Source organism: Thermobia domestica, chromosome 7 (assembly GCF_964235325.1).
Source record: "Thermobia domestica chromosome 7, izTheDome1.hap1.1, whole genome shotgun sequence".
Classification (NCBI taxonomy): Eukaryota; Metazoa; Arthropoda; class Insecta; order Zygentoma; family Lepismatidae; genus Thermobia; species Thermobia domestica.
Window position 1 is genome coordinate 61585283 of NC_137460.1, and position 12145 is coordinate 61597427.

General features: G+C 33.5%; 1 protein-coding gene across 1 annotated transcript in view; it reads right to left on the minus strand.

Annotated features, from left to right (window-relative positions):
• Positions 1–8904: 8904 nt before the first annotated feature.
• Positions 8905–12145, minus strand: part of LOC145690158 (nose resistant to fluoxetine protein 6-like) — a 156123-nt gene continuing 152882 nt past the window's right edge. Inside the window, exon 14 of the mRNA XM_081764769.1 lies at positions 8905–10698. Within this exon, the coding sequence (XP_081620895.1) occupies positions 10534–10698 (165 nt within the window). The 3' untranslated portion in view covers positions 8905–10533. The remainder of the gene's footprint in view (positions 10699–12145) is intronic.

Consider the following 12145-nt stretch of genomic DNA (forward strand, 5'->3'; position numbering starts at 1 on the left):
ATTCAAAACATGTGAGTTTCTCTTCACATTGTTAAAATCCTGTAGATTTCAAAATTATGCAGATTCAATATTGAAACCGGAAATATATCTATAACTTCCGGCAGCAATAGAGTGATAATGTGAGACATGCAACATGTTTATCGAAAGCTGAATTCTCATCAAAAACGATTTCTCGCTATCTCTTACGATTTTTAATATTTAGGAATCAATATTGAAACCGGAAGTTGTACTACTTCTGGCTTCAATAGGAGAATGAAGCGATCCATAAATCGTTTGGATCGATAGAGAACGTATCGATATATAAAATAGTTAATATAATATTAATATTAATAGTGTATATTTTGCTTTTCTTAATTCTTTATATACTAAGGAATTTTCTGTTATAATTTCCCTCTAGTTGAATTTCCACAACATTTTTTCTTATTTTCCGCCATTTTAGGCGTAACGAGGATTAGGCCAAACGAGTATCCTTTTTCGCCTAAAATGACGGACACAAATATTATTATTTATCTGTCATAAAAGTGTCAGATAATTAATTAGGCGAAACGTGGCGACACGGAAAGAAGTCATATTTATTATATTGAAATTTTTTTATTTATTTATACATAAAGTGCCGAGTGTGACAATTTAAATTTCAGGTTTTATATTTATTACACCTTATCTTCCCGTGTGGAGAACGGAAACTTCTGCTACTGTATGTATAATAAGAATACGATAAAATATATATTTAATAACTAGTTTTCGGTTATCTGGGGACTTCGCCCAGAAAACGCCGTATTTTCTCGGCCTACGGCTTCACATCTTATACACCTGCACGCATACCGAATTTCAGTTCAAACATCAAGTTTCATGTTTCTAACTTTCGGGATCCCCAGATATGAATGTATTATAATAATAAACTCAAAGACCGTAAAGAGGACTACGTAATATTGCCACTTTTCCAAAATTTAAGTCTAAAATCCACTCTATTTATGTAGTACATGGAAGTTCCATGCAATGGGTTCCAACCTCCATCAACTCCTCTTAGATACGCCCCTGATATTCTGTTACTAAAGCAGTTTCAACCGAGAAGCAAGGAAAAATGCAGATAACAGACATATACGGAAGGGCTTTGCAGAACATGTTGGCATATACATATAATATTATGTACAGTAATTCTTTTCTTTTCAGAAATTTCTTTCCTTACTCTAAAATGTTGAGATAGATACTGATACACGAAAAACTTCAAAAGAATAAAGAACATGTGTCTATGTTTTCTGAAATCCCTCCAACATACAGTTTCCGAAAGTGAATGTCTGAGTTTCTTGAACATGAGTGTATATCACTATTTCTGAATAATAGAAATATATAATGAATGTAGCCACACTGAGAAAACTATTCCCCTTTTACTGGTGGTAAAGTCCCAGAGAATTGAATTTTGCAAGAGCCTACTTTTCCTCTTTCAGAATTCCTAGTTATGAATATTGATCTTTCCTTTTTCTGTGAACTAGTTAACAAACTAGGCATAATCAAAATATATTGTACTTATTAAGCGAAAGAATGCAATTTTTCTTTTGCTGAGAAATAAATAAATGTATGCACTAGAACAGTTCTGAGTGGGTTGTATCCTTGTATTGTTTCAGTCGAGAAGTGGTATTTGAAATAAGCTTAATTATTTCGAAAAATGATACTAAATTCCTTTGTTATTGTTAACCTCCACCTTTTGGTTTATGTAGGTTGAACGCTAGTGACATGCGAGCACGAAGGGCAAGTATGAACCTTACTGAAGTTACAAGAAAAAATGTTAGTTACAATATTGAAATATAATACAAATAATACTTAACGTACGTAAAAATTATGCGTATTATTTATTATTTCAATGTACAGATGTTCTGCGTGACTAATTTAAAACTGCATTGTAGAACTGTATCAGTCATTGTTAAAAGATATTATGTGTCATTTTGAGTCAAATTGAATTATGAATAGATTCGTTAATGTACTGTATATTAGTAAACCTGTATATCAGTGGGAAAACTATGTTGTTATTTCACTCATAACCCCGTTTTTAAACACTGAAACAACTATGCTTAGTTTACCTTATTTTTGAAAACAACACAATTTTATCTGACACTCTGCAACCCTGTCTATCAAAGATATTTCATAATAGCCTGCACCGAAATATCACCCATTCCCTTTCTGATATTTGCTAAGAATGCAGCAAATGTCCCTTCTGTTTCGGTTGATGATCATCAGATTAAGATGATCATCAGATAACCACTGTAGGAAATGACTCTGGTTTAGAGACTTGAGGAAATAGACACTTGGGCAAATGACCCTATTTCAAATTTCTCTCATGTATTCAATAAATAACAAATATTTTAGTATTAAAATTTTGAGAACCACATTATCACATTAAAAAATAAAATCAACACTTTTAATTTAGTTTAACGTTCGATGATTATGCTCTGAGGCTAAAGGAGACGATGATGATGATGCTAATGAAGGAAAATGATGGAATGAAGAAAGTGGGAGAAAACAGAAGAACCTTGAGAAAATCCACATACGCGGCGTTTGTCCATCACAAAGCCAACTTCGGGGATAGAGCCGAAGCAAAGATTCATGCAACTGAAACCAATACTCATTCGTATAATGATAAATCATTACCTAGAATAGGTTTCTCACGAGCATACATTAAAAAAAAAAAAAAAAAAAACTCACTTTGAAGGAGGAAGAGTGAAATTTTACTTATATTTTTATTTAGAACAACAAAGACACGAAATGGAGCTCTTGATACATAAAATGTGAAAATATGATTCACAGACTCGAATTCAAATGGGTAACAGGGGTAGAAGGATTTTCAGTTCCTGAACACAAAAACTGAAGACCTCGCTCCAATTGTACATTTAGTTCAGAACCCAAAAAAAAAAAAAAAAAAAAAAAAAAGTTAAAAACTTAACTTATTTCTTTTTACCCTCCAAACGTTTTGTAAAGAAAGATGTGCTATTATAGGAGTAAAATTTTTCATTTCAGAAAGTTTGGAGGCTAAAGTACAAATATTGATTTTTTTAACATTTTTTCCTTTCAATCCTGAACCAAACGTACTACAATTGGAGTTGTCCACTTCTTGCACCAAGATCTTCAATTACTTTCCTAATTGCGAAATGTAGATAGGCATCAACTAAGGCGATAAGCGAAACGTATATCAGATAGAATTGTCAAATTTTCAAAATCAAGAGCACACTTCGCTCTTTCACCACTAAAATATTCCGTGATTGCCTATATTTAAGTTTACTGTTGTATGACTTTGTAAGAGTAGCTCTGTTGTACGACTTAAAAACAAACTTTTTTTATTTTTAAAAATAATAACAAAGGTGACTAATTGATAATATAAATAGAAATTTGGATATATTTGTGATTCACCAAAATGAAGCCAGTTTAGTGGTTCCTTTTGTTGTTATGAGCTGTTTCGATTAGAGTCGTGCCACTTAGAAACTTCGTATACGTTGTAGCATATAAACATGTTTCAGATTCACCATCACCACCACTACTTTGTCCATAATTTATACAAATTTGAAGTTCTGCTTTCACTGTCAATGTTGAATCTATTTTCAGTATCTGTTATTAACATTTTATTTTTTTAAATATTTTCTCACATTCAACCTTGCAGTTGGATATGAAAAAAATCTGAGAGATTTATTTTACAATTTCTGGAGTTTGTAGAAGAACATTCCTACTCCATTTGAAAATGAGTCCGTATTATTTTCATTCTGATGTTACTTTCTCAGCTGGCGCTATTTTCTAAAGAAAATAAAGTACTTCACATAATTTATCCATGTAAATATCCTAAATTTTTAACAATTATTATTTTTAAGCCATAAAAGGAAGACAATACGCGTCTGGCTTACGTGCAATAGAAAAGGAGGATAGCACCTTTGTTCTTTTAAAAAAAAAAAAAAAAAAAAAAAAAAAAAAAAAAAGAGGATGGTCCGGATCAAACCCGGACATTTGACAACCTTAATGTAATAACTAAATAAATTTTAGTAATTATCAACTAAGGATATCATACTGCATTTTGGTAAGAATCAACTGAGGTTATCATACCAAATTTTCGAAAATTGAATATCGTAGGTAAGAGAGTGTTAAATATCTTTTCGAATGTAAAAATGCTTAAATTAATTATAGAAATTGTATCACCGAAGAACACTGTTTTATGAATCCGGTAACATTTGATGTAGTTGCAGGTGATCATCCAAAGTTTTTACATAAAAATATTCTGAAAGGGTCTGAAAGGGAACCGTTTTCTTTTCTTTATTTCTTTCGTTTTTAAAACTATTATAACGTGTTTCGTTTAAATAGCTAGACATACAAAGATGAAAGTTATTACATGGGCACTTCTTGCAACACGAAATATCAATATCTTATTTGTATGCAGAAAGGGGACAAAGATTATAAGTGTGTTTTGTAATTTGCGTCATTACAAAACACACACGGATACTGTCAAGGACTTAGGGGTGGTATATGACAGAAAATTAACATTTAACAATCACATAAATCACATGATTGACCAGGCGTACAGAAATCTTGGATTCATCATCAAGATCAGTAAAGAGTTTAGTAGTATTACCGCTATCCGAAAGCCATATGAACACTACGTACGTACAAAACTCGAATACGCAGCCACTATATGGAACCCTCACACAAGAACAAATGTAAATAATATAGAAAAAGTTCAGAATAAATATCTAAGGTACTTGACATATAGGGAGACACAAGTATATCCGAAAACATATAATAGTCAATCTTTAAATTTAAACTTTAACACATTAAGTCTGGAACAGCGACGAATAATGCAAGATATGTTGTTTCTATATAAGTTATTTAATAATAAAATCGACTGCGCCAATTTACTGCAAGAATTTAAAGTACGCACTCCTACAAACGTAAGTCGTCTTGAAAATTTCAATTTCTTTTATTGCGACAGATTACACACGAATGTAAACAAGAGGTCAGCAGTTTGGAGATTGAGTACAACCTACAATAGGTTAACAAAATACACAATGGATTTGGATATTAATAGTAACAGCGTAAGTCAATTCAAGGTATTTCTTTGTAATGTAATAAGAAATAATTTTAGATCTTTTAAATAATAAAGAACATCAATGATATTGCAATTACATTATAACTATAAGTGTATTATAATATGAATGTATGAATGTGTTATAGTCGCTTAATACATGTAACGGACACTGTAATTGGGTTATATAGCCTATTGTGTCTAGAAATAAATAAATAAATAAATAAATAAAGTACAAAAACTACCTTGTGAATCGTTACGATTTTTAGTATTACGACAGATTGTTATTTGAGTAAGATTGTTATTATATACGAGGTTTGATCGAAAGATACGGTGAATTATTTTATTAGAAATAAAGTAATAAGCTTCTATGGAATTTGACTTAATCTCCTTCAAAGTATTGTTCTTGACTAGCAATTCACTTATCCCAACGTTGAATCCATGACTGACAGCATTTCTGGAAGACTTCTTTTGGAAGGGCGTTCAGCTGCTCTATCGTAGCCCTCTCAATGTCAAGAACGGTGTCATGTTTTCCTGTCAGCACGGTTTTAATTTTGGGGAAGAGCCATAAGTCTCATGGTGTTATATCAGGAGACCACAAAGAATGTGGACACACAAGATTATTTCTTCGGCCAAAAATTCGCGGATAAAAGGCAAAGTATGGTACGGTGCGTTTTCGTGGTGAAGAAGGGAGCCATTTGCCAATTTAATCCTGGTTAAAATGCCTTTCACGGACCCATAAGCAGGGCCGTGCCGTGGAAAATTAGCGCCCAGGGCGAGAGTATACGACAGCGCCCCCATACACATATTCAAAACAATTTTTCTTATCTTTTTTCCCTTTTTCTCCCGAATTTTTCGCCCCCTTACTTCGGCGCCCGTTCGCTCCCCCCCCACGGCACGGCCCTGTCCATAAGAGATGTTTAGTTCTTTGAAAAGGTCTCAAGTAGTCATTCACCTGTTTGAACAAGTCATTTGTGCCACGTTCTGCACGTTTTCGTTGTTTTTTGACATCGTAGGACGTTTCGATCGTTGCTCGTTTTCAACCGACTTCTTGTCGTTTTTGAATCACTCATACCATTTATAAACAATCTTCAATGCCGACGCTTCATCGCCATACTCTCATATTGACATTTCGTGAGCTTCTTTGGCATTGTTGTGCAACTTAGAACAAAATTTAATGTTGGCGTGCGACAGACACTCTTAACACGTCCTCACTCTTCTGCCTCTGGAAGCCAACTAACAAGTCACAACTTGTTCAAACTCGACACTGACTGTACCAAAGGTTTAGGCTACCGGACTTACTAGTTAAAATGGCTACAACATCAATAGATGGCACTGTGCAATTACATCCATTGTACTTTTTGATCACACCTTGTAATAATAAAAATTTCAAAATTCCACCTCTAAAGAGAAAAGATAGTACTTTAATGATATAAAGACATAGAAAACACATGAGAGTTTTTATCGAATCAGAGAATAGAAATATTAATTCAGTTCCACGAAATTATCATGTAATAGGCATAGAATGAATATGTTATATGCAGTGTTCGAAGTGGGAAAAAAGCAGAGGCGGTATGTTTTATTATGATTTTGACTCAACATACCAGCTATTTAAATATTGTCTTGATCACTGAAAAATCAGACAGTATGTCTTCATTACTGAAAAACCAGAGGTGGTATGGTATACCACCGCATACCGTCTCACTTCGACCACTGTTTATATGATAATAACTGCGATTATTTCGCAATTTGAGATATAGGATTAGATTAAAGATTCGTGATACTTTGTACATTAAAAGTAAAAATAATGAAACATGTAAAAACCAATTTACTTTATTTACAGAATTGATATATTTTACAAATGTATTACAAAATTATTTTTCTTAAAAAAACGCATACAATAAAAAATACAAAAAATATAATCTTCGTTGTAATGCTATCTCAAACAAAAAGTGAAAAAAAATTGTAACATTAAGTGTTTAAAGAGTTAAATTCATATTAGAATCTAAAAGAGTATGTAATATACATCTTATTGCGCAAGTTGAATATTCAGGAATGTCTAAGAAAAGTGGGAAATAAACTCTACTAAAGAAGTAAAGAATATCACCCGAAACGTGGATTTATGAATAAACGGGATATGAATAACTACCGTTAAAGTCACAGTTACGGTAAAGAGGTTAACGGATTAACTCCATTAACGAACTCCGAGGTAATCGTTCTACCTATTTATTGCGAAACAAAAATTTAAAAAAAAATCGCTTTCGTTCAAGTTATCGCGTGGACTACATACTAGTGTAATCCTACGTCATAATAAGTTACAACACTCAAAAAAAGTTATTACGTAGGATCACACTAGTACGGCTTGTAACATTGTAATGTTAATGCGCGTGATAACTTGAACGAAAGCTTATTTTTGATTAACATGGATCACTTAAATTCACCGGTATTGTGTTCTTTCTCGATTTTCAGTTTATGTAGCTATTTATACGTAATTCCAGTGTTCTTTTAGTTTTTTGTCTCTTTCAGCGGAACATTTATATAACGTATGAGCTCGGAATTTAAGGTGTCACAGAAGGTAAAATAAAGGAAATTATATTACCTAATGAATACAAAATATTAACGATTTTGCAAAGTATTGATCCATGTTATTCAAAAATTACCATATTTGAATCCATTGATTTTAGCAAATCATCTTAGGCTATCAGCCAGGGGAAGGTATTGACATCCGACGTTTCGAATGCACTCATCGCATTCATCTTCAGGGATTGTAATGAAGAGACCAGAAGTATGATAATGTATATATATATATAGGCACAACAACAGCCAATCAGAAGCCAGCATTTCGCTCAGCCAATCACAAGCCCCCATTCATAGCTCTGCCCCTAAATAGTCACTATATATACATGCTCACATCTCCGGTCTCTTCATTACAATCCCTGAAGATGAATGCGATGTCTGCATTCGAAACGTCAGATGTCAATATCTTCACCTAGCTGATAGCCCCGGAAAACTTATTATAATCCCTGAAGATGAATGAGATGTCTGCATTCGAAACGTCAGATGTCAATATCTTCATCTGGCTGATAGCCCCGGAAGACTTATTACAATCCCTGAAGATGAATGCGATGTCTGCATTCGAAACGTCAGATGTCAATATCTTCACTTGGCTGATAGCCCCGGAAGACTTATTACAATCCCTGAAGATGAATGCGATGTCTGCATTCGAAACGTCAGATGTCAATATCTTCACCTGGCTGATAGCCCCGGAAGACTTATTACAATCCCTGAAGATGAATGCGATGTCTGCATTCGAAACGTCGGGTGTCAATATCTTCATCTGGCTGATAGCCCCGGAAGACTTATTACAATCCCTGAAGATGAATAAGATGTCTGCATTCCAAACGTCAGATGTCAATATCTTCACCTGGCTGATAGCCCGGGAAGACTTATTACAATCACTGAAGATGAATGCGATGTCTGCACTCGAAACGTCGGGTGTCAATATCTTCACCTGGCTGATAGCCCCAGAAGACTTATTACAATCCCTGAAGATGAATAAGATGTCTGCATTCCAAACGTCAGATGTCAATATCTTCACCTGGCTGATAGCCCGGGAAGACTTATTACAATCCCTGAAGATGAATGAGATGTCTGCATTCGAAACGTCAGATGTCAATATCTTCACCTGGCTGATGGCCCCAAAAAACTTATTACAATCCCTGAAGATGAATGAGATGTCTGCATTCCAAACGTCGAATGTCAATATTTTTCCTGGCTGATAGCCCGAGAAGACTTGCTAAAATCACGTCGCCAGGAAAAAATTAATTCTTTCTTCACCATATTTATCGTGATTCATAAGATAAAACATTTTTTTTTTTTTTTTTTTTTTTGGTACTTTACTTTTTAACCTTCAACATTACTTCAAATTCTGTTGAAGGCGACAAAGTATTACAAGCTATTGAAACTGAATACAGAACTAACATTTGTAAGCTTGTACGGAAGTGGAAAATTAATTTAGCTGAAATTGTATTAGGTTTAGAATAGGATAAGGTAACTGAGGTGACATTATTATTTTTAATAAAAATAAAAGTTTGACAAGAATGTAGATGTTTCTTACTCCTCTACTCTAACTTAACCTACTATACTTTGTGCTGCCTTATGGTTTCATAGTTGTCGCACGCGTCTTCGGCGCACGGCATGAGCTCATGAAGCTCGGATCGTACGTTAAGCTTTAGGTCCATGTCTCACTATAGCCTCCCTGTTGAAAAAGGACTCTAAACTGGATTGAATCAAACAGCTAATCTACTTTACTCTGAAATCTATCGTATCCTAGTTTTACATAATGTAAAACAATTAATGGATTTAAAACTGTTGTCTAGATTTTTCAGTGCAGTGCCGTGCTATGGAAAATCAGCGCTCGGCGCGAGAGTATACGACGACGTCCCCTACATATGAGTGAGGTCGACAGACCAGCCGCAAAACGCTACCATAGTTGGCGCGAAGCGTAAGAAAACTTTCAAAAATAAACTCTACTTTTCCTTGATTTTGAGCACTTTTTATTACTTTTTCCTTCCATTTTATATGTGTGCACATAATTTTTCTTCTCTCTTTTTCTTTCCTTCTTTTCTTTTCGTTTTTGTCTTTGATTTTGTGCCCCCTTACTTCGGCGCTCGGAGCCGTCGCACCGCTCGTTCCTCCCCACTCTCCACAGCACGTCACTAGTTTAAGGAGTCCATGATGTGTCTGAATTTCCTGCTTGTTCACATATACGCAACCAATATAAAGACTGCTTGTATTTGAAATGAGCAGATTGTAAAATAATTTCGGTACCTTCGGTTCAGTCTTATTAATACAGTTACGTTAATTTCTTTTCTTTTCAAATTAACAAACTTTTCGGCTTCTTTCAAAGCGACACGTTTGGATTTCTTTCGCCTCAATTCTATGAACAACAAAAGAAACATATATTTGATATTTTAGATACGTTGATATCTCATATTCATTTAGCATATGTTCTTACATAATACACGATAACATCTGTCTTAAACAGAACTCAACAAATCTTATGAACCGATTTTATAAAAATCTTACCATAACTCACAATTTGAATTGGAGACCACAGTAATTAAATATCGTAAGTAATTAAATATAGAGCAATTTCCCCTTAACTTAATTAATCTTTTTTATTAATCTGGAGATGAGTTAATCTAAGTATTCTTTTTTTAGTTATTATGTAGATTTTATTGATAATTACACTATATTCAATTTACTGTATTGTGTTCTTATAACAGTAAATATTTCTGAAAATCCTGGAATTCAGAGAAAAATAACTGTAACAAATTTTGTTGTAACCCTAGAAAGGAATCATCACTTTTCATTTCCATTTTTTTCCTCCTAAATCATATAATACGAACAAATTTAGTTAGGATACCATTGAACTTCTATATATTTGTATACACTAACAACATAAATAAATACACACACTATGAGCTTTCTGACTTATTGTCAACTTTTCGTTGCTTTGTGTTTGGTTTCCTTCTATTTGGGAAGAATATTTTCATCAGTCCAATGGTGGGTTCTTCAAAGACTAGACAGAATATGGCTCCCAGAAGATACGAAGTAATTATATTTCCGAAAACAAACAGCGTCTGTACGAAAAAAGAATACAGTAAACATATATTTAGAGAAATATAATATTACAATATTAAATTAAAATTAGTTACTACCAACAAACAACTTAGTTTAAATATTCATTGTTTTACAGAATTATAGGTAAATACAGGGTGGCCACAAAGGTTCCGTTACCCCTTTATAAATGCTAACGTAAGTTTTCCCGTTACCCCTTGGTAAATGCTAATGTAAGGTTTTCCATTGTTTCAGATTATGTGAACAATAGCTGATACTTCCAGTTACAGTATTGAAGAATGTGTTATTGCAAGTTGTTGGGTGCATCAGAGAAACCACAGAAGTAAGGCACTGGCAGAAGTTCGTGCAGACTTTCGGACAAGGTTTCAACGAGATCCTTCCCCGAAACAAACACTTTTACGATGGGAACAGAAACTATTCTAATTCTAATTTTCGTATTTATAATTCTTTTCCTATCAAATTTGCCACAAATATATATTTTCCGATTATACTCATAGTATCGGTATTAAAAGTACCCTGCAAAACCATTATCAAATTATATTCTTACAAGAAGACAGTTTTTTGATATGCGAAAATCATTTTGGACATGAGTGTACATATATATTTGTAGAAAAAAGGCTTTTGATTGATATTTCTGAATCATAATTGAAGACTCACTGTAGAAAACAACGTAAGTGCCAAAAACAATAGTTACTGTAACAGTAGGGACAAAAGACAGTAAATTGTGCCCAAGTGTCACAAAATAGAAAATACTGTTGCTTAGAAATACAACCCAGCATATAACGAAGTGAAGCTATGTATGAAAATCTAACTAAGGCATAAACGTATTTAAAAAAATAAAATAAGTGAAACAATTTCAAGGTGGCACTTACATTGTTTTCTACTTCAATTGTTGGTGCCACAAGATAGAATTAGAAGTTTGCAGTCGATGCTTTAAGGAAACGTCGCTGAGGAAGATGAGAGTTCCCATTGAAAATTTCGGCAATTATTAAATGATTGACATATACCAAGGTTAACCCAAGTGAAACGGTTGTTTCCAATGTCCATTATTTTTTTCAATAAACAAATATAATTCTTGAGTTTGCGGTGATCAGGGTTGTTACTTTCTTTCTGCTAGAAATAGATTAGGGTTTAAGTTTTAGATAAGGAATGAGAAGGACAAAATCTAAACTCTTTGATAATCTATATATTAAAATGCTAGGTTTAAATGTTTGTGGTCCAGAAAAGTTCATATGTTTGTGGCCAATCCTGTCAACGGTTGGTTCTCGGAAATCATAGGCTCTAGAAAGATGCCGTTTTCACCGATCAATTGCAAATTTTGTATAGATTGTTCAGTTCTAATTGAATATTTAAAAAAAAATGGCCCTTATTTCTTTATTACATTTTTTAGGGGTAAACTGGAAGTATTGAAATTTTAAAAAAGTCAAGCATCATATCCTATGAGTTATA